The 23,541-nt window shown below is 40.1% G+C and overlaps 1 protein-coding gene across 2 annotated transcripts in view; it reads right to left on the minus strand.

The window, feature by feature from the left end:
• Positions 1-23,541, minus strand: part of SLC4A4 (solute carrier family 4 member 4) — a 282,065-nt gene that overhangs the window by 60,918 nt on the left and 197,606 nt on the right. For both annotated transcript variants that reach the window (XM_081095570.1, XM_081095571.1), the window contains 3 exons: positions 22,898-23,072; positions 7,506-7,639; positions 4,346-4,617 (listed from right to left, as the gene is read on the minus strand). In XM_081095570.1, the coding sequence (XP_080951696.1) occupies positions 4,346-4,617; positions 7,506-7,639; positions 22,898-23,072 (581 nt within the window). The remainder of the gene's footprint in view (positions 1-4,345; positions 4,618-7,505; positions 7,640-22,897; positions 23,073-23,541) is intronic.

Genomic DNA, 23,541 nt, shown 5'->3' on the forward strand with positions numbered 1-23,541 from the left:
AAATATGTGTGATTTCACCTACATGTGGAATCTAAAAACAATCAAACAAAACAAAAACAGACTCATAGTAACAGAGACCAAAGGGATGATTACCAGAGGGAGGGATGGGGGATGGGCGACTATAGTCAAAGGGAAAGGGGAATATAGTGAATAATATTGTGGTAAGCTTACAAGGTGACACATTATTACTAGAATTAGTGATATGGTCACATTGTAAGGCATAAAGAAGCAGAATCACTATATGATACACTTGAAACATAATATAGCCATCATAAGATTGTATACTAACTACTAGAGGCCTGATGCACGAAATTCGTGCAAGAGTAGGCCTTTCTTCCCCCGGCTGCCGGCACCAGCTTCCCTCTGGCACCCGGGACCTGGGCTTCCCTCGCAGTCCTGGCTTCATCCAGAAGGATGTCCAGTCTAATTAGCATATTATGCTTTCATTATTAGAGAGACTTTAAGAAATAAATTTTAAAAAGAAAAGGAAATTCAGAAAGTGATGAAGTTTTAGGGAAGCCAAGTGAGAACAAGAAAGATCACACACAAACTCACATTATTATTGTGGCCATGAGTAGAGTTTTCTTAGTGATTAAATGACTCCTATTTTCCTCCAGTAAAATCATTTCTCAGTTTGCAGGATCACAGCTACATCTGTGCAGCTCTTGGTGCATTGTTACATATTGCCCCCATGTTGGAAAACAAGTCACCCGCCAGTTTAAATATTATTGACTCATTGATTGAATTCTTTTAGTAGGAGGGCATGTTGCGATGAAAGACCAGTCTTTTGTTTTTAGAATACTTACTCTAGCTGTACGTGAAACTGCATTATTCTCTTGCTATCGTTTTTCAGTTTGCTATCATGAAGTACTAAATTTATGGTGGATTTTTGCAATTTGCTATAAATACATATTAAGACTTTTGGAGAAATACCCTATCATTAATCTTAAGGGGTTTTGTAAAGCATGGACTGTCATGAAAATTCAAAGAGCCATTTGCTTTTTTTCCAAACCAGAAACATATTCCATCTCCATAGGCTTATGTAATTCTCGCATTCATGAGCACGTCTGCCATGAGTGCCACTCATCTGGATGACTCTAAAAATACAGAGTGCCACCAACAGTCCTATTGTAGAATGGGCCAACTGCCCAAGAATGTTTGCTTAGAAGGGAGAATGAGGAAGACTGATTTCTTTGTTCTATATCAGTGGTTCTCAACCTTCTGGCCCTTTAAATACAGTTCCTCATGTTGTGACCCAACCATAAAATTATTTTCGTTGTACTTCATAACTGTAATGTTGCTACTGTTATGAATCATAATGTGCGGGATGGTCTTAGGCGACCCCTGCGAAAGGGTCGTTCGACCGACAAAGGGGTCGCGACCCACAGGTTGAGAACTGCTGTTCTATATCATCCTACTTAAAGGCTACTCATGAGCCTTAAATTTTAATGAATAACAGCAACAATAATGGCAGTTAACATTTAATTATTTATCACATATTAGAGGCTGTCCTAAGTACCTTCCCTATAATGTCTCCTTTCCCCCCTCAAAACAATTCTATAAGGTAGGTTCTATTTTTAACCCCACTTGTCAGGTGACCTGGCAAGACTAAGCTACCTCAGGAGCATGAGCTTTCCCCAAAGTCACACATTGGGCATTACTTAGCTGGGACTGGGATGTGTGATTTTCTGACTCTGAAGCCCGGCAGCCCTGCTTTGCTGGTACCACCAGAGGTAGGAGGACTGTCTAGCTATTTAGGACTGACTTGTACACAACCTGGGAGACACGGATCAAAGGAAGAGCCATCACCACTTCAGCCAGTACTTGCCATGCCAAAGGTCAGATCAGTCTCAGCCTCAATATCACTATTCCAAGAAAACAAAGATCCTTCTTGGAAGGAAAATTACATGTAAAACCTTTTTGTGTCTTTCATAATAAAAACACATTCAGGTATGCCTTCCTGGGTTTCATGTTACCTTTTCTGCCAGCATCCAATTAAAACAATGGCTGCAAGTTTCCATTCCCCTCAGGTGGGCACCTGGCTGACAACAGGCAGAGCTCTCCTTGTGACAGGTGTGCTGACAAAGCCCTCATCTGTCCTTATGAACACCTCTCACCATCCGACTGCTGGGTGGTATGCTTGCCCTTTAGAAAATCTTGGTGTATGATTATTCAGACTTGCCTAAGAAGTCAGCTCATAGACTCTTCCATAAATATATACATACAGAGAGAAATAAAAAAATGAAAAGTAGAGTTTGAAATCCCACAATTAAATACAGTACATCCTCACTTAACATTGTTGATAGGTTGTGACTTTAGACAAAATGATGTATAACAAAACCAATTTTACTGTAGGCTAACTGATATAAACAAGAGTTAAGCTCTTACAGCATCTCATTAATTTATAACAAAATGACATTGAACAAAATGATTTCATTTGAGTACCTGCTGTATGTCTGTGATCCAATATTTTGAACATTACATTCCGGACTTCCCCTGAAAGTCCAGGATGAGTGATGACTGGGAGTTTTACCCGCTTCTCTCCTGGGAAGAGCTCTACACAGCTGTGTAATGGTAACATCTGTGTGTCTCTAGGAAGCATATTTAATTGATTCTAATATCCATCATGTATTGAGTACCTATTCTTTCTAAACACTTTTTAAGTTATAAAATATTTCCAGTCAGTATACATCTTAACAATAATAGGCCTTCATAATTACATGTGATTCATGTTCTCCTGAATTTTCATATTTCCACTTTATACTCTCTCTGCTTTGCTTTTAAGCCTGGGTTTTCTCTTAAGCGCCATGTCAGTCACCAGTGACTGACACTATATTTTCTGTTTGGACCTTGTCAGTCTCCGGCCGCCAGCCTATCGATGAAATCAGATATCACGGGCTAAACGGAAAGGAAGACAAAACAGGCTTGGCACTTAACGTGTTAATGTGTGTTGATGTTCCTTAAACAAAACAAAACAAAAATCCATGAGTGCAAAGCCCAACAATGCCCTATCTTCTCATCAGCGTTGCTGATGGACACATTTTTAGAGAGATACTGTTCTCTTTTCTCTCACCACTCAAGATGATATCAGTCCTGTAAGACTTCTCCCCAAAGTGACAGAGAAGAATGAAGGTACACAACTCAAACACCTGGGAGTAATCTGACACAGCCTGCCACGCGCATCAAAATTCCAGCACTGTAGCATGTCGTTTAGTCTTTAAACTCAAAAGCATTTGCATTGTAGTCTATAATATAACCATATTTGTTTTCCTATAAATATTAAGAGGGTTTTTTCTGAATGTGCCCCACACTCATGTCCATGTTTGCACAGCCCTCAGAACACTGCTGTAACTCTGGTTCTATACTCCAAAGAGCATGGACTGTATATCACATTAAGGGGCATCAACATGTAGCTGATAGCATAACTTGGGATCACTAACACTATTACCATTTAATTGTCTCTGACAGATGCAAAGCAACTTTTCTCTAAGTGAATCCTTTTTTCCAAACGCCTTTCTATAATATAAAATGATGATGAATTACTGCAAGAAAATTTTTCAAAGACCAAGTTGAACACTTTTTTTGTGAAAAAGGTCTCAGGTTTGGAAAGATGGATATTAAAGTACTAAGATATATAGAATCATATTTCTCATCCAGAAGTTAATTTTACTTTTATGTCTTTCCTGACTCTAGAGTATAAATCTTTTCTGAGAACAGAACATTCCTCTTTTCTTTTTCCTTTTGTTTCTTTTCCTTTCCATTTCTTATTTATGTTGTCTAACAGAGATGAACATTAAGGCTCTACTTGACTGCCAGGTGACTCCAGTATGCATTGATTTTTAATTTCATGCTTCAGATATACAAAGTGGATTAGCATCTCCTTCGTTTCTTCTATAGACTTAAACCAATCTATTTAGCGTTTCCTTAAAGGAAGAGGTTCCTGTAGCAATAAAGGAGCAGTGAAATACGGGACAGATGTTCAGAGGTCTAGGTTTGCCTGGTTCTCGTATCTGTTAATGTATGTACCTGCTTTCCTCACCTATCAGATAAGACTACTAATAACACACACACAGTTTCCTTGCAACTAATGCAGTTTGAGTTAATTTTAAAGTATTGAGCTGGTTATGGTCAGATTCTAGAGCTCCTGATTCCACTCCCGGATTGAATCACATGACTAAGATACCTCAGGCAATGACACTTCAAATTCAGCAGGATGGTCTCCCTGAGAAAATAAAATGAACCCCTTCCTGAGGATCACGTTCCCATGTTGAAAGCTTGCACACATAAAGCCCGCACCTTCCTCCAATCATAAGGCAGGCACAAATGCTGCCCACGATGTCCTCACCTGGGTCGGGCGGCATACAGGTACAGGAAAAGAGAGTATTGTAGCCCACTTTGAAGTCAGAGTTGATGGGGTAGTAATCGGCTAGCTTGATCATCTTCTTGAAAGCATCGTAGATAAAGATGAAGCTAATCAGAGAAGAGAAGCCCTCTTCAGTGAAGCGAGTAAAGTACTGAACCAGGAAGCTGGCATCAGTGGCTACCAAAATGAAGCACAGGAAGGCTGACCACAGGCCAATCCAAAGGCGCAACTCCAAGTAGTCAAAATCATGGTCCCTGAAAAGGAGAAACAAAGGTTAGACTCCGCCTCCAATGGCCACAAAGAATAATATGCAACTTCCGAATGTCTGCAGTACGACTACTAACATTGCAAGATCGCATTGAGCCACTAGATAAAAGCTCATTCTTGTTTTCCAGAAAATATCAAGTTTAAGGATTTGGTCTAGTGATATTATTATGCCACCATAAAGAAATAATTCCTTGCTTGGCCGGCATGGCTCAGTGGTTGAGCACTGACCTATAAACCAGGAGGTCATGGTTAGATTTCTGGTCAGGGAACATGCCTGGGTCTTGGGCTCGATCCCCAGTAGGGGGCGTGTGTGAAGCAGCCAATGGATGTTTCTCTCTCAAAGATGTTTCCATCTCTCTTTCCATAACGTGGGTGGGACTTGTCCAATCATCTATTTCTGTATTATTGGGATACAATGTACAAAAATAATGCAAAAGAGACAGCAGAAATTGGGAAACAGTTGTGAGCTCTTTCCTTCATCCTGTTCCTAATTTTAAAAGGTGACAGCACACATCGTTCACATTTTTTTTATGATTCTCCAGTTTTCAGGGCAAGCATTAAAACCTGTATCCCATGTCAGAGAAAATCTGTGGATTATGTAGAGTTACTGTTTGAGCCTACTGAACCTACAAAACAAGAATTTAACAATTTCTCAAAAAATTATAAAATATGTTGGGGAAAGTCTGGGAGAGACAGAGTAGAACAGTTTCTTTACTGAAGGATTTCTCAGATCCCTTAGTAAGCTAAAGTATAAAGTGAACTGTCAACAGGGAGATATAATATACAGCATTTCCCAGACTTATTAGGATCACAGAAGCCTTTTTTCATAGAGTATCCATGGGACTACTAATTGATGAAACAAACTGTGGGAATTATCCATCTACACAAAATACTCTGCATCTAGACAAAATATTAGCACTGTCATTATAATATTTAAGTAAATGATACAGCACTGTAAATAAAATAAGGTTTTCCACAACAAGAAACATTTGAGAAACCCCGCTTTAACTCCATCACTGACTTACAAGGTTTCTTGCTGCTTTACAACTGTTTTCAAATAAATTACTTGGAACTATGTTTATGTTACCAATTATGACGAAACAGAAGGGAAAGTGAGAAAGAAACTTACTTAGTGAAAGGAAATAATCTCTCTCCTTCCATTATCTAAAGTAAACTGGAATGCAAACATTTTCTGTAGATTAAGGCTCTGATCACATTGCATCCAATAAATCTTCCTGCAAAGGTTGTGCGTGTTTGTTCCTGTTTATAGTACGTGCTTGTTTAATCTTTCCACAAAAGCTCTCTTGTCTCACACAATGTTTTCTTAAACATATAAAAACTGTTTGACTCTTTCTATAAACTGACATGAACAGAATTCTTTCCAATGTCTTTCTGAGAATTATAATAGAGGAGGGATGTGTAATAATGAGCTAGAGAAAACTCACAACATTATTTAAAATGTAGAACTTCAAATTCTCAGAAGACCCTCGCTGATATTCTCAACCCAGTTTTCAAACTGCTAGTTTTAAGTCCTCATCCCCTCCTCTATCTTGTGATCATTTCTGACGGGACACAGTTTCAATATTATATGAGTTGTTAAGTCCATGAGGTATAATACAAGTAATGACATTTCTAACATTAAAATATTAAGAATATATAATAATATAATATGGAAATTCCAACAAGGAGTACTAGCAAGTTTTATGAAATTCTTCAATCTGTTTCAGGGTTGAGATCTGCCAGTAAAGGCAATTCTCTCTTAAAGGTATTAAGTTCATTAGAAAGAGGCTGGAATACCCAATTTTATTTCAAACCCATTTGTGTGCTAATGTGGCCACTTGGATAATTTGCTTAACTTGATTTTCTCCTTCTTACAATGATCCGTCAATTTCTAAAAGAAAATATTAATATCATAATTATCATGCCCATTAGTATGTCTAGTGATTCTGTAAGAGCTGGATGCTATGGAGTTAGAAAGCAGGGACTCATATCCCAGCCTTGCCAACGACTGGTGATGTAACCATCAGCAATCCACTTATCCACTCTACACCAGCTTTCTCATCGATCAAGCAGAGCACGGCCCTACCTCACAGGACTGCTACAAGAATTAAATGAGGGAGTATATGTAATGCACATAAGATAATGCTTGGGACATGGTCAGCACTCAAGAAATATTAGTTATTACTCAGCTGAGTGCTACAATATCTGTAGCTAAAAACACTGTAGTGGAGGTTAGGAGCAGAGGACCACTGGAGCAGCCAGTCTCTTTCATGAATGAGCCATGTGACCTTGAACAAGACACTTCCTATCTCTGGTGTGTCAGTCAGGGTCATGGCAAGAACTAGAAGTCATTTTCAAATGGGTTTTTGAGAACTTAACAAATGGGCTATTTACAGGGACCAGCAACATCAGGAAGCCATTCCTACCTCCTGGTTTGAAAAGGCCAAGGAAGGAATAGACCCTGCTCAGGGCTACAGACAGGTGTAGGAGCCGCCCTACAGGGGCTGCACTCAAGGGACCAGCCACTGCCAGGCAAGGGTGCTAAGCTGAGACAGGGAGGTGGGGGAGGCAGACACATATCCTGACCTCTCTTCGTTCCTGTCCTGGGGGTGCTCCCCACTCCACCAAACCCATCGGGAAGTCAGAGGGCAAAGGAGCTCAAGCAGGAAGGTAAGGGGCAATGATGGGGGAGGCATGGGCCTCATGGAATCAGATGTAAAATGACTATTGGACTAACCTCTCAGGGCCATTCACCCTCCATGGCTTACAACTCCCATATTCTGGTCTTCTGAACCACTATCCTATGCTCCATCTAGACTACGGATGTTCTACAGTGACACAGTCCTAATTTACAATTAGATGCGTCTGTACATACTTGCTGAAATTAAATAGAAGCCTCTCAAAAACCAGAACAGGCCCCGTGCTGCTCAGAATAGTGAGGGGCTGACCAGCGAAGAGACAGAAGATGGCTCCAGAGACGGCTGTGCCCAGGAAGCTCTCCAACACACCCTAGTAGGAAGAAAATACAGGTGTTAAAAAGCAAGGCATTTTTTCTTCTTGTGTTGGTGTCACTAGGGAAGTTAGGCCACCTGATATGCTATTACGAGGGCCATGCAAACATAGCAAACAGATACGAACAATAGAGTCTTACCAATACCAGTATCATTTATTTTACCATGCGTGCGATTTAGTCATTCCTCCCTACCCCAATGGCTGAATTGTTCAAAGAACAAAGTGACTAAAATGACAGGTGGTTGACTACAGAAGGCGGAAGATGACTCTGATCCATTCGGAAAATAATACCTGAAGCTTTTGCACATAAACCCACATTATACAATCCCGCCAAGTGGGGAGAAGAGATGTAGCCCTTCGGACTGTGTTTTAGTCTTTGTGGTGACCTTCAGTGTTGTTTTAGCCTGATTTCACCTTGCACATAGCTGGTTCTTATAAGCAGTGACATTTCATGCACAAATGCTATTTTTTTTTTAGAGGAAAGCTTTTAAGTGCAGAGGGGAGCAAAGGGGACACACAAAGTAGATTGCCCTCCAACCTGCAGTCTCTAAGAAATCAATTCCAAAAATATTCTTATTACATATTCATTGTCCAATGCCAACTTAGACAGGAGCTTCCGTTTACTTTATCTTAGAGGAAGTGAATCTGCAGGGACATCATAGCTAAACCTTTGCGGCCACATCTCCCTGGAGTTACATCTCTGGAAATCAACCCATTATTTTCCTTTAACAAAACAAGAGCAAAGATAAATGAGCTACAAAGCATCACTGACTTACAAAATTATGCTACCTTAATCGCATCATTTGGGACCAATGCCTCATATGGTGGCAAACTGGCCTGTTTCCTATATTTTTCATCATTTCAAACTTCAGTTAGAGAAGCCCACATTTATTTGTAAAAAGGTCCATTTGTAAATGTAAGACAGTACTCTATCAAGAGAGGATTTTTAAATATAAAAATATGACAGAGACCCTTTATGTAAGATGGTAAATCTGAACCACAAAAACTGTAAGATAAAATAGTTTTTAAATGAGTCAAGATATTCTACAGCTTTAAAAGACATACATATGCCGAAACCGGTTTGGCTCAGTGGATAGAGCGTCGGTCTGCGGACTGAAAGGTCCCAGGTTCGATTCCGGTCAAGGGCATGTACCTGGGTTGCGGGCACATCCCCAATAGGAGATGTGCAGGAGGCAGCTAATCGATGTTTCTTTCTCATCAATGTTTCTGACTCTCTCTCTCCCTTCCTCTCTGTAAAAAAATCAATAAAATATATTTAAAAAATAAAAATAAAAACAATAAAAGACACATATATTTAGTGGTAAATAAATTTATATAGTAGGGAGAATTAGGGGATCCCTGTAACTTTATGTGTATACTAAAGAAAATGGTACTAGAAAGATTTCCTTCTTCAACTGAACAATAATTATTTGTTTGTAGAAGCATGACTTATCTACACTAATAAAATAGAAACATGCAAATTGGTCATCACTCCGCTACACCCACCAGCCAATCAGGATGAGTATGCAAATTAACCCAACAAAGATGGAGGGTTATTTTGCATATGCAGGCACGGAGTGAAGCTTGAAGACTGAAGACAACCGAAGACTGAAGTGGCTTGGCTTCTCCGCTGCAGCTGGAGCGAAGAAGCCTTGAGGCTTGCCTTTTCCAAGGCCTATTGCACGAATCTCTTCGTACAATGGGCCTCTAGTGTTTACATAAATCTAAGCATCCCTCTGAGTGGAGCAGACTGGCTCTCTGGGAATCTGAGATGTTCCCAGTCTTCCCCCGCAACCCCCCAGTTAACGTATCCACCTATCAGCCTCCCTAAGTCACCTCGTTCCACTGCCCCCCAAATTCTCCTGCAACTTTTCATTCACTTTCATATAATATACATAAAATGACTGCAAATAAATTGGTGTGTTTTTTAATCAACTAATAAAATTGAAATACACTAAGTGCTATCTCCATTCAAAAGCCATCCTAGAAGACCCTTATTATAATGATTACTGAGCACATTTTTTGTACAGCTTCAGAGCCAGCAATATTCTCCTTAAAATGACATCCTTCTCTTCTATAGATAGAGTTTAATTCAGAAAACAGACACAAATCCTTTAGCGTAGCACCATGTCACAATGGAGCTGAGGTGGGGATGGGGATGACAATAAGACTGGCTTCTCACACCAAGAGTATACACATCCTGAAATAATTCAGAACAATTTCTTCTTCTATCTAAGAAGTCTGGCAGAAAGAGACCCTGTTTCCAGGGATGTAAAATCTACTGCATGGTTGAAAGGTGCCATCTTATTTTATAGCCAATCCATATGTAATCAGAGTGTCCACTCCTTTCTTACTCAGAGGGACAGGGAGCAGAATAACAAGCAAGGTAGCAGAACCAGGCAGCATTTATGCAGAGACTAATTTATGCCCAACCAATTAGAATCAGTCTTCATCTCTTACATGTGAAGATACTGAGTTTCAGGAGGTTAAATGAATGAACAAATCCACATTTGGTACAACAATGAGGCACAACAAGTCTTTCAAACCACTACGTCACCCTTAGCAAGGAGAAAAGATGTGTCTGTGCCTCGGATTTTCTTGGACATACAGTTTTTCTACTCCTTGTGCATTGACATTGGGTTGTCATCTATCTTTCTTTTTCATAACTTACTTCAATGTGTGTTACATGAAAGGGTAGGACTGGAATGCTCCATGTGGCGGGACAAGCTGCACTGAGTAAATGTGATAGGCAAAGTTTTTTGGCCTGCATCATTCTTTATCAAGCATGGGGTGCCTATTTTTCATCACTACTGCAGGGTCAAAATACAGCAAGGCCTGGGTGCAAAAGAGAACATGAAGGAAGAAAGGAGGAACGTGAGATTAAGAATCTCTACTTGGTCTGACATCACCATTAGTGATTGTGAGGGTAGGAACAGGGCCTCCTAGGGTCCTCATATTTGTCTTCCTCCCCTCATGCTATACACTATACCTCACGAGCTCTGCAGGCATCTGGGAAGCGCTACAGGAATCCAAGAAGAAATGCCCAAATCACACCCTACGTTCCACTTATCAAAGGTCAACAGCCATGGCTGCACATTCAGTAAAGATAACAGCAACTTTCTTCCAGAAAATGGCTTTGATTTATGGATGCCCTGTGACAACTAAAAGGCAGATTATTTTTATTTCAGTACTTGATCCTTTGGTAAGTGCTAAAGTTTCCATTCTGTGGCTGACAATTTTGAAACAGAGAAAGGTGATTAATTATACACATTGCACTGGAAAGAAACTTGCTTGAACTTAGAGATGCTTCCAGCATTTCTCAGAAAAGAACTATTTTCACCATATTTTGACATGTTACTCTTGACAATACAGAAATTTAAAAAAAAAATACCTCATGCATTGAATAACTTTAGTTTAATTGTACCTAGAATTTAAAGCCATTTATAAAGTGAACTATAAGAAATCCCTTTTCTGATTTACTATATTCAGTGTTCAGTAAAAAAGGAAAATAATGGGTGGATGTGCATATTTTAAGTAGCTATATCTCAGAAAGATACTTCTATACCTTATTTCCCAAAGATGAGCAAACTCCATAGCAACTCATGAGAATGCAGATGGCTGAGCTCTGATGTGTAGCAGAATCAGGAGCCATAAAGTCCTCCAACTCCATTTTGGCTAGGTTTTATCATATGTCATTTCTGATCAAGTGTTGCCCACTGCAGAACAGTAGAAGGAACACACAACTGGCGGGCAGCAAATCTAGAGTCAAGACTTCATTCTGCCACCAAAGAGCTGATGATCTTGGGAATGTCACTTAACCTTTGTCAAATTTAGTTTTTTCATGTTGCAGATAAACATCGAGCTGATATAGTATAACCATGGACTCAGGCTTCAGACAATCTCAAGTTTACCTGTAGACTATACCATGAAGTAACTAGCGCAGTGACTTTAAGCTAGTGACTTAATCTCCTTATGGCTTAATATATGTAGTAGGTTAGATAATGTATATAAAGTGCTTAGCATAGCCTCTGGCAGGTAATAACTTTTGATGAATAGTAACATAGACATACTGTATTTATTTAGATATAAGGTGAAGTTGGGCTAGATGATGTCCAAGGTCACTTCCAGGTGGCTCAGCACAAACAGCATGTCTTGGATTCAGGAATATCTCGGGTTTAAATATCTGCTCCACTAGTCACCAGACTCTCTAACTCCTAATTCTCTCTTCTGGAACACTGATGGCTATTTACATGATAATCATTTGTACTAAATAAGAGAATCCTATATAATAAAAGGAAAATATGCAAATTGACCCTTAAGGCAGAACGATCAGAACGACTGCTGGACCAGTCACTATGAGGCGCACTGACTACCTCTCGGTTCCTTTCCCTGGCCGGCAGGCTCTGATCGTCTGATGACAAATGAGAAACCGGGGGTGGGTGGTAGGGGATGCAGGTGGTGCCAGGCCAAGGCCCCCGCCCCACCGGTCGCCCCACACACAGAGGGCAGCCCATGGTGGGGCAGGGCTGGTGAGCGGACAGTAATAGCCGACCTCTCAGTCCCTTCCCCTGGCCATCAGGCACTGATCACCCAATGGTGAAAGGGTGGCGGCGGGTTTCAGGGCCAGCAGTGGGCAGCCAGGGAAGATGGCCCTGATGGCAGACCACACCTAGGGACCGTACCTGCTCACGAATTTTATGTGCTGAGCCTCTAGTAATATATAAAGAGCTAAGAATACAGTAGAGATACAGCAAAATGTTAGTTCCCGTGATTATCGAGTCGTAATAACACAAAGAGAAAAATGGCACAACTGCCCCCAAAACAAAGAATTTTCTGTTTCTTTGACAACTTTCAACCAAGTGAAACTTGGAAAATAAAATACGTTGGTGTCAGAAAGTGATAAAGCATTTGCCAACATTATTGTTATAGTCAAGCTTTAAAATCAACAACAACACTAAAATGTTTCCAAGATAAAGAGAGAAAATCTAGTCCCTGCCCATGGTAACTTATGCAAACTGTGTAGCATGTTGAATAATAAAACCAAATTTCCTTTAGATAAGTCTTTGATTCTGAAATTTAGCCAAGAAGAATGATGCAGCCTAAAGCCAGTTAAACATCACTGTTGGACATCAGTAGTGAGTGCTGTTACCTGCAGTTTTGACGCCAGGTTCCCAGCATAAGCCAAGCCGCATGATCAAAATGAGAGGAGAAATGATACAAGGATATAATCAAATTTTAGGCACATGCGAATTACTTAAAAAAATTTTTAAGAAAAAATAGGCCTGTTTTGGGGTTTTTTTTATCTCTACCTTAAAAAATTGAATCATAACCTCAGAAGATCAGGTCTAGGGAATCAGCATGCTTTCAAAGTTCCCCAGGTGATTCTCGCGTGGCCCAATTTTGAGTCGCATTCAAGCAACCTTTCCCCCTCTTCAAAACATGAACCACCACTAGCATACTTAAGGCTCAGTTACACCAACCATTCATCTACAGGGGGAAGAAGATTGGATATCCAACCCTCATTTTTTATTTCACCTGAGTAGCTACAGCCTATAAATCAGTGAGTTCTGTCCTGACAGATCGCAGCTGCCAAATCCTTACTGCCACCTACTCTGCCTAAAAATGCTTCGTCGTCATAAACAGGATTTCTCTTCACACTGCCCAGCAGGAACCAAAAAAGAGGGAAGACTTGAAAGACAAATTAGCTCCCCACTTGAAGAAAAGCATGAGCCAAAAGAGCTTCAGCTCCAAGCCTAACAGAACGGACGGGCAAGACAGGGAGGCTTTACAATGTCTTTTTGTTTGAAGAGCTGGGAGTATGTATCTAGATCGTCTGAAGTGCCCAAACATCAAATGCCTGTATAACCTTACACAAAAATCAATTCCAGATGGATAAAAAATTCAAAGGAAAACATTAAAGACCTAAGATATGTGGGTAAATATTTTTCTGATCTTGGGGTAGGGAAACCTCTCTAAGTATATCATGAAAATAAGAAACTATAAAACACTGAATATTTTGACTACATAAAAGTTGGAATCCATACAGCAAAATAAATCATAAATAAGGTTAGAAGGCATACAGTAAATCTAGGAAAAATATATTTGTGATATTTCTGAGAAGCAAAAGAAAATATCCTTATTATATAAGTTTTGAACAAGTCAATGGGAAAAAACCAAGTGGATAAAAGGAAAATACAGCAAGGACACAGATATAAATAAGAATAGATAGCCTGCCCTGACCAGTGTGGCTCAATGGGGTGGAGGGTCGTCCCATACACCAAAAGGTTGCGGGTTCTATTCCCAATCAGGGCACATACATAGGTTGGGGTTTCCATCCCTCGTCAGGGCATGTAAGGAAGGCAACCAATCAATGTTCTCTCTCACATCGATGTTTCTCTCTTTCTCTCTCCACCCCCCTCCTCTCTAAAATCAACAAGCATATACTCAAGTTGGGATAAAAAGAAAAGTGTAGTGAATAAAAATGTGAAAGGATATTCACCCCCCACTAAAATTCAAATAAATTTGAACTGAATAAGAATGAGCTATCATTTTTCAACCCTCAGAATAACAAAAATGAGAAATCCTGTTCATGCAAGGGTGTAGACAAGTGGGCACTCTTGTCCATTATTGGTAGAAGTATAAATTGGCATACCCTTTGTTTACAGATGAGAAAATTGGGGAAAACTGAAAGCCTAGTAATAGGGGGTTTATTTAGTAAATTATAGCACATGTATTATGTGTACAAATAGATGTAGTCATTAAAAATGATTCTCAAGATCCATATTGAAGTGAAAAGACTTCCATTAAATCATGCTTTGAAATAGTATTATCTCATTTATATAAAATCTTATATATTTGTTTGTACAGGCATATGAAAAAGGTATTCATGAAAAAATTAATGGTTATTTCTGGGTGATAAGTATAAGGGGAAAATTATATTCTACCTAGTTTTACTGTATTGCTTGCATTTTCTACAATGCATAATTACATCTTACAAAAATAAAGTTATTTCAAACTAATTTTAAGCCAAACGCAAAATAATTCTAGAAATTTTCAACACTTGGCATCCCCAACCAGCCTAATTACTATCATTTTCTGATCACAAAGAAAATAGAGGTAACAAATTCTGGTAAGTAAAATCTGGTCACAAATGATAACTTTAAATATTCTATCTAATAAAGAGGGGATATGCTAATTGACCCTCACACTGTCGCAAAGATGGCAGCACCCACAGCCAATAAGGAGGGAATATGCTAATTGACTGCCCCACCCTCAAAGATGGTGGCACCCACAGCCAATAAGGATGGAATATGCTAATTGACTGCCTTGTCCTCAAAGATGGCAGCGCCCACAGCCAATAAGGAGTAAATATGCTAATTGACTGCCCCACCCTCAAAGATGGCAGCTCCCATAGCCAATAAGGAGGAAATATGCTAATTGACTGCCCCACCCTCCAAGATGGCAGCACCTACAGCCAATAAGTAGGGAATATGCTAATTGACAGTCACATCGTCAAAAGATGGCAGCGCCCAGTCCCCTCAGCCATCCAGCCACCCAGGGCAAGCCCGAGGCTCAGGTAATCAGGGCTGGCTGAGGCTTGCGCTGCCAGCAGTGGCAGCAGCAAAGGTGTGATGGGGTGTTGCCTTCCCCTGATCGCCAGGTTGCCTCCTGCCCCTGAGGGCTCCCGGACTGTGAGAGGGACAGGCTGGGCTGAGGGAACCCCCCTCCCATGCATAAATTTTCATGCACCGGGCCTCTAGTGTGTATGTATGTATACACACACACACACACACACACACACACACACACACATTTCAGAGAGGAAGGAAGAGGGGGAGAGAGATAGAAACATCAATGATGAGAGAAAATCATTGATTGGCTGCTTCTTGCATACACCCCACTGGGGATTGAGCCCACAACACAGGCATGTGCCCTGACTGGGAATCAAACTGTGACCTCCTGGTTCACAGGTCAATGCTTAACCACTGAACCACAACAACCGGGCATAACTGACTTAACTGTAATCAAACAGATTTAATTCAGAATCTGCACCTGAAGTGAAGCAAATGATTTAAAGTTCTTCCTGGGAGAAGGAATGGCCAGCAGAGCTTGGAGGCAGCTGAACAATGCAGAGCCCCTTACTTTGTCAGGAACATTTACTTTGCTTACTCAAACAGCTCGACTACCTCCCTAGTCTGGAAGACTAGTTCAAGGAACCAACATGTCATCTCACATTTCCACTTCCACTACCAAAGTGCAACATTTAGGTAAGTTGAAATTACTAGACAACCTTCACTATAGTGAAGCAATTACCAATTGGCTTTAACCTTGCTGTTATAAATTGCACACAATCGGCTTCATAAAGAAATGTCTATCTCATCGAGGTCTGTCATGTGGATAAGAAATGATATATTTCCAACTTAAGCAGATTGATTAAGTATTCTTAGCACAGCAGTATATTAAAATAAAACCTCAAATTTGGAGATGCCAGCTATAAATGTTCCTTATTATGAGACAAATTCCCTTAAAATGTGCTCAGTTGGGGTCCATAAATATCACAAAATTCACAGAATTCTAAAAATCTTACTGTATTCTTTTGATACAAGGTTGTGAATATAGGGTTATACTTACTCTTGAAAAAAATTAAAATGGCTTTCTTCATTTCTTCACTCTAACCTATGCTCAGTCATTCACAATTAACAATGTAGATTTAAGTTAAAATACTTTTCTTTGTTTCATAAAGCTAAACAACTTTTAAATAACACAAAAACTTGCCATGAAGTATCAAAAAATGTTCTCTATATCAGTATCCTGCCCAAAGACTAAACTATCCATAAATATTTGTTAAGTCGACGTTTAACAATTTAATTAAAAGTATCTAAATGGATAGAACCGTATACTTGCTTGGCAACCAAGAATGTAAATATAATGCAGCGAATGGACATGGATGGTCACAGAACTCAACTGTGGGAAGGACAAATTTTCAGGATGGTGAAGCTGAAAAGCCCTTGTTTAATTCACACAGCATGGTAGGGGGCCTGAGTGTTATTACGGTGGGACTTACTGAAAAAGGTAAGAGTCATACGAATATAATAAGTGTCAGCACAATTCATAGATCTCAGAAAGGTCATGCTCTTATTAAACTCTAAGAACAGAAAACAGTACCAGCCTGGGCTGGATCCTAGATGAATGTAAAGTCAACTCTTGATGAAGAAGTCCCGGAAGCCCAAGCTAAACCTCGCCGATGCTTATTAACAAGCAAGCTGTGAATACTCACCCTGGAAGCCACAGAGGCCTCACAAAGTGCCATTTTGGGGAAATGGTACAGTCATCTATGTGGCCATTATAAATTGGTTATACTGGGAGCCATCATAGCTTCAACTGTCTTATTTTGAACACAGGTCCATGGGAAATGATCCATAAGACTACCCAGACCTGCTTCTAGTGAAGTATGTGTGTTTGTGTATGTGTGTGTGTGTGTGTATACAAATAAATGGGGACGTTATCATATATATCATGTAAATGTACATGGAATTATTAAATATATATATACATTATATACATGAGATTATTATATTCACACATATTTCATCTCTGAAATAAATGCTTCGATGTGAATTCCTATCTTTGAGTAGGCAAGACCTCCTGCACTGAAGCTGGCAGAAGAGTATGCTTAAACAACAGCAATGCAGTGACTCATCTGTGTTTTTACAACATGTTTCTACCCAGCGCCCTGTCTATTTGTAGCCTGACAATAAAGGCCCTATGTGAACCATCTCTGAGCTGTCTGCCTTTAAAAACAAGGACACTGTTTTCAGTTGACTCATTTCAGCTGCTTGTACATTTGAGAATAACCCACTGCCACATTTATAAAGGCATGTGATATAATTGAAGATTATTTCAGGCTGTGCCAATGCTTTGCTGCTTAGTATTGATCTACTGTTGAGACTCGCAGTGGTTCTCAACCTTCTGGCCCTTTAAATACAGTTCCTCATGTTGTGACCCAACCATAAAATTATTTTCATTGCTACTTCATAACTGTAATGTTGCTACTATTATGAATCGTAATGTAAATATCTGATATGCAGGATGGTCTTAGACGACCCCTGTGAAAGGGTCGTTCGACTGCCAAAGGGGTCGCGACCCACAGGTTGAGAAGCGCTGGTTTAGAGGGTCAAATAGAGCCAGAGGACCTCCCCCCCTAAATGAGCCCTCTACACACCACTATGGTTATCTCCTGGGGGCAGAGAAACAGATAGTTCTATCAACACCCCAGACTGTAAATGCTGTCAGAAGAGGAGTCTTATCTATTTTGGTCACTTATCTGTTTCCCCAGCACTTAAAATAGTGTCTGGCACACAGTGGACATTAAGTAAATATTTTCAAAGGAATGAATCAACCTCTGGCATAGACTTGTGAAATGACCTGGGCCTTAGCACCAAATCCACAGAACACTTTGTTGTCCTGATGCCAAGTCAAGAAGACTTCCACTGCCGGAGCATCAGCTCTTTTGCATGTTATAGCTCATACCCTCTCAGTGCCGAGTCCTCTCAGCATCTCAGGTCACCTCACTCCTTGGTCCTTAACAGAGATCAAATCAACATACATATGCGTGTGTGTGCGCACATATATACACACACACATATATATGTATATACATACGTCTATATGGATTGTATATATTGATAATTACTGATATCCATATATCTGTTGATATTATATAAGTGTGTATATACATATAAACATATAGATACACATACACACACACACACATACATATATTCTATCTAATAATAGACAAACATGGTAATTAACCATACCTCCGACACGCTTCCCATTGGCTAATCAGGGTGATATGCAAATTAACTGCCAACCAAGATGGCGGCCTGCAGCCAGGCAGCTGAAGCAAACAGGAGGCTTGCTTGCTCCAGTGATGGAGGAAGCCAATGTTCCCCGCCTGCTGCTGCCGGCCTCTGAGCTGCACTCTAAGAAACAATGTTGCAATTATAGAAGCTAAACAAACCCCAGAAACCTGCTTTCAGCCAGCCAGGCCTCAGAGCTGGAGCTGCAACAGTGTTTCAATTATAGAAGCCAAACAAACCCAGATACCTGCTTTTAGCAGCCAAGGTCTCAGAGCTGGAGCCAAGCCTCAGAGCTAAAGCTGGCTCTCAGTTCCAGTGACAGCCATAGAAGGTAATTACATCCCAGAATTAAAAAAAAGAAAAAAAGGAGAGGTTGGGAGCTTCAGTCACCCGCCAGCCTGAAAACAGCTCTCAGCCCCTCATCCAGGCTGGCCAGGCACCCAAGTGGGACCCTCACCCTGATCCGGGACACTCTTCAGGGCAAACCAGCCGGCCCCCACTTGTGCACCAGGTCTCTATCCTATATAGTAAAAGGGTAATATGCAAACTGACCCTAACAGCAGAAAGACTGGGAATGACTGGTCACTATGACACACCCTAACCACCAGGGGGCAGATGCTCAATGCAGGAGCTGCCCTCTGGTGGTCAGGGTGCTCTCACATGGGAGGAGCTCTGCTCAGCCACAAGCCAAGCTGATGGCTGCGAGTACCGCGGTGGTGGCAGGAGCCTCTCCTGCCTCCTCAGCAGCGCTAAGGATGTCTGACTGCAGTTTAGGCCTGCTCCCCGCTGGCCATTGTACATCCCCTGAGGGCTGCCGGGCTGCCAGAGGGATGTCTGATTGCCATCTTAGGCCCAATTCCCCGGGGAGTGGGCCTAAGCCAGCAGATGGTCATCCCCTGTGGGGTCCCAGACTGCAAGAAGGCACAGGCTGGGCTGAGGGCCCCCCCCCCCCCCGCGCGTGTGCACAAATTTTTGTGCGCCGGGCCTCTAGTATATGTATAATCATCTATCATTATAAGAAAACCTAATATGATTACTACATGCAAATTTTTTCATATTAAAATATTAGGATATGTAAAATCACTATATAACCATTGAGTTGGGTATATGCGTGCATGTACTACTTAATTTCTATTTACACAGATGTTTTAGGTTTATAAACCCAGTGCTTAGATCTGTGTATTCACTTACTAATAGCAGTAGTTCAACCAAAAGAAATTAATAACAGACTATTCAGTTCAAAAAGTATATATTAACAATCATTAATTTTCTAGCCCACTTTGTCAGTGTTTCTGCCACCCACTGTGACTTCCAGAAGTGTCAAATTGTAGTTCTTTTGCTAATTGGATACTTTGAATGAAGTCAACTCCCAGGAGTAACACCCAGCAAATGGTCATTTTTAACATCCTGACCATGGAAAGTATTTATGTTTCTCCTAAAGTCTTCAGAACCCAGAAAACAGCTTACACCACCAGCAAGGCTTTTCCTGTGTAATTTATCACAGAGGAAAATACTCATTTCATGTTATATAACAGAATCCTTTATTTTCCCAAGAACTTAACTCACCTAGGAGGGGTGGACAATAGACTAACAGATGTCACATCTCAGATACAGTGTTCTAAAGCTAAAGAGTTCAATTTAGTTGATTTTTTAAAAAAACAATAAGCATAGGGAATATGGTCAATAATATTCTAATAACTATGTATGGTGTTAGGTGGGTACAAAATTTATCGGGATGATAACTTAGTAAGTTATGCAATGTCTAATCACTGGGCTGTACACTGAAAACCAATGTAATTACATAGTTTAAACTGTAATTTTAAAAAAATTTAAATGATTTTTTTAAATTTAAGGCAATAAACAACACAAAGGATGTCAATAAGAAGAACATTCATGAATATAAAAGTGTTGAAACAATATCTGCACAAAAAATAAACAAGCAACATAGAAACAGACTCAGAGATATCAGACTGATAATTGCCAGAGGGGAGCATGGCTGGGGGACTGGGTGAAAAGGGTGAAGGGATTAAAAACTACAGATTGGTAATTTCAAAATAGTCACAGAGATAGTGCAGCATAAGGGAAGATAGTCAATAATCTCATAATAACTATGTACAGTCAGGTGGGTACTTGAAATATTGGGGAACCACTTTGTAAAGTATACAATTGTCTAAACACTATGCTATACACCTGAAACTAATACAAAATAACCTGAATGTAAACTGTAATTGAAAAATATTTTTTAAATCTGCACAAAAAAATCAGTATATTCTGAAAGACAAGGTGATTTTGTTCTTGCTACTCTCAAAATCACATCTCCTTTTTTTCTACCTATTTCCTTGAAGTTTATGTTTTAGTTATCACAATGCTCTCATTTGGATGAAGAGTACCTATCCCATTTGAATACAGTCAAATTTTATAAAAAGTCTCCTACTGACATCACTGCTCTAACTTCAAATTTTCATTTCTATCTTATGAAAGGAAAAAAGAGGAGCATATACTTCCTTCTTCATATACTTCTTCATATACTTCCTCTGTTACTGCCACACTGTCTACTCCTCATGCCGCAGGCCTACCATTGGGAACACACAGACAAGTGCTCTCTGGCCAGCACAGTGTTATTTTTAAAATGTCAATCAGGCCTGGCTGGCATGGCTCAGTGGTTGAGCCAACCAGTTCATCAAACTATGAACCAGGAGGTTGTGGTTCAGTTTGAGTCAGGGCACATGCTGGGGTTGCAGACTTGATCTCCAGCAGGAGGCAGTCAATCAATGATTCATTCTCTCTCTCTCTCTCTCTCTCTCTCTCTCTCTCTCTCTCTCTCTCTCTCTCTTTCTCTCTCTCCATCTCTGAAATCAATAAAAATATATTTTAAAAATGTCAATCAGGTACCAGTATTTTTAAATCACCAGATTTCACATAAGAACTTTAAATTTCATCCTCTCTTTGAAAATCAGAAAATGAAATCATACTGAGTATATTTTCATGTGGAAAGAAGCAGAGCTGAGTGGCAACTGCCCCTTTCCAACAGAACGTGGCCTCTCAGGAGTCGTCATGGCCCCAGCTGTGAAGAAGCCCATGCGAGCCACGTGGTGAGGTCATGTGGAGAGTCCTCAGTCCCAGCTCCTGCAGACATCCAGCCTGGGCACTGGGCCTGTGAGTCAAGAAGCCTTCAGATGACTCCAACCTCAGCTGCCATCTTGCAAGTGTATGAGGACCAAAGAGAGAACTACCCGAGTCCATCAACCACCCAAACTATGAGAGATTAAATGGTTTTTTCAAGCCCCTACACTTTGGGATAATATGCTATGCAGCAATAAATGAGCAGTAAGAGATAAAATATACTCTCAAGAAACTAAATACACTTGTTTAAAATAGATTCTCCTTTTTTACTTGGAGCAATGAAGATAGTCTCCTTCTTATTTTTGTGTTTAGGCAGAAATCTAAAACATAAATGTGCCCAGGGAAGAAAATAGAAGTGGAAGAAAAGCAATCATTTGGAATCAGCTGTATTTTTTTTTAATAAGTTGGCTGGCAGCACTGAGGAATGTCACATAGGTTAAAAAGTAATAAGTCATAAAAGAGAAGGACAGAATTAGAAAATGGCTTGAATCTGGTTCTTTACATAAGACTATCACCTTCACTCACTACGCTGTGTCCAGTATCTCCCACAATGCCTACTTTTTTTCTTAATGACTGGATCAAATAAAAGTAGTTTTGTACATATTTTTCTGATTGACTATGAGAATCTGAAGTATCTTTCCTATCACTAAAACATTAGGTATTACTGATTCCAAAGGAAGGCAAATGCAACCTGCTAAGTCACCAAAGTATTGTGGTTCAGACAAAATAAATCAATTCAGAGTTTCTACAGCTTAACGAGAAGATTCAGGAATAAGAGAAACAAATCTTATCTTGTATTTCTTAATGCTGAGTTCCACTGACAGACAAGCAAATCCACCCTTGAGTAAATCCCTGTTAATGATTCTGTTGGCTCAGGTGTACAATGAAGATGACCATGTATTTCTGGAAAGAGTGTGGTCATCAAGTTTAACAAAATGGCCCAAACATTCAAGGTAGTAGATGTAAACCTTGTGCCCTGCATCAAATTAAAGCAGCTGATATGCTTTTGCCCAAATAGAATTGTATATCCTCATTTCCTTCCCTTCTTTTCTCCACTTGTGACTCAAGCCAGATTTCATCAAGCTATTTTTATAATTACTAAAATGTTGGAAATACAGCAGCAGGCCAGAAGCAAAGTAAAACGCAGCATCCAGCAAAAAAAGGAAAATCACGCTGAGTAACTGAAAGGCCATCTGCTACTAACTGAGCTGTCGGGTGAGGAAGGCAATCTGGGCTGTACTATTTGTGTCTTCCCCCGAACCCAACCCACCTGCATGTTGTCAGTGGCATCCCCAAGCAGTCCTCCAAACGTGATCGCATTAGTTACAGTCGCCAGATAAATGAAGAGAATTGCTGATAGAGCCTGAATATTTAAAGCGTCATAAAAATCACTGGCAAAAAATGGTGCTTTCCTCTTTATGTCCTTAATTAGTCCACCGCAGAACCTGGGTGAGGAGAGAGCAAACATGTGACGATGTAACATAAATTACCATCAAATTAAGCAAGAGATAACTTATTAAACCACAAAGAATGTGTACTTAACGCGTGCTTGAAGGAACAAGGTACTATTTAATCACTTAAGATAAAACCAGAAAACTGTGGAAGAATAGATTTTCTTCTATCTTCCACTTTTTCAGTCACCAAATTAGGTGTCACATTCCCTATAGACCAGACAGTTGGTCTTTAGATGAGAGTGAATTGTTGAGCTAAATTAAACTTCTCACCACCCGAAGAAAATCATCCAAACATGCGAGCAGATCATACAAGGACCTTTATAATCTTGCCATGGCTTCCTTTCCAGCCTCATTCATTCATTCATTCATTCATTCATTCATTCATTCATTCATTCCTCATTCCACAAATGCTTATTGAGCATCTGTGATATACCCAGAACTAATCCTGGTGCTGGAAATA

This window comes from Myotis nattereri (assembly GCF_964212035.1).
Source record: "Myotis nattereri genome assembly, chromosome: 1".
In the NCBI taxonomy this organism is placed as follows: domain Eukaryota; kingdom Metazoa; phylum Chordata; class Mammalia; order Chiroptera; family Vespertilionidae; genus Myotis; species Myotis nattereri.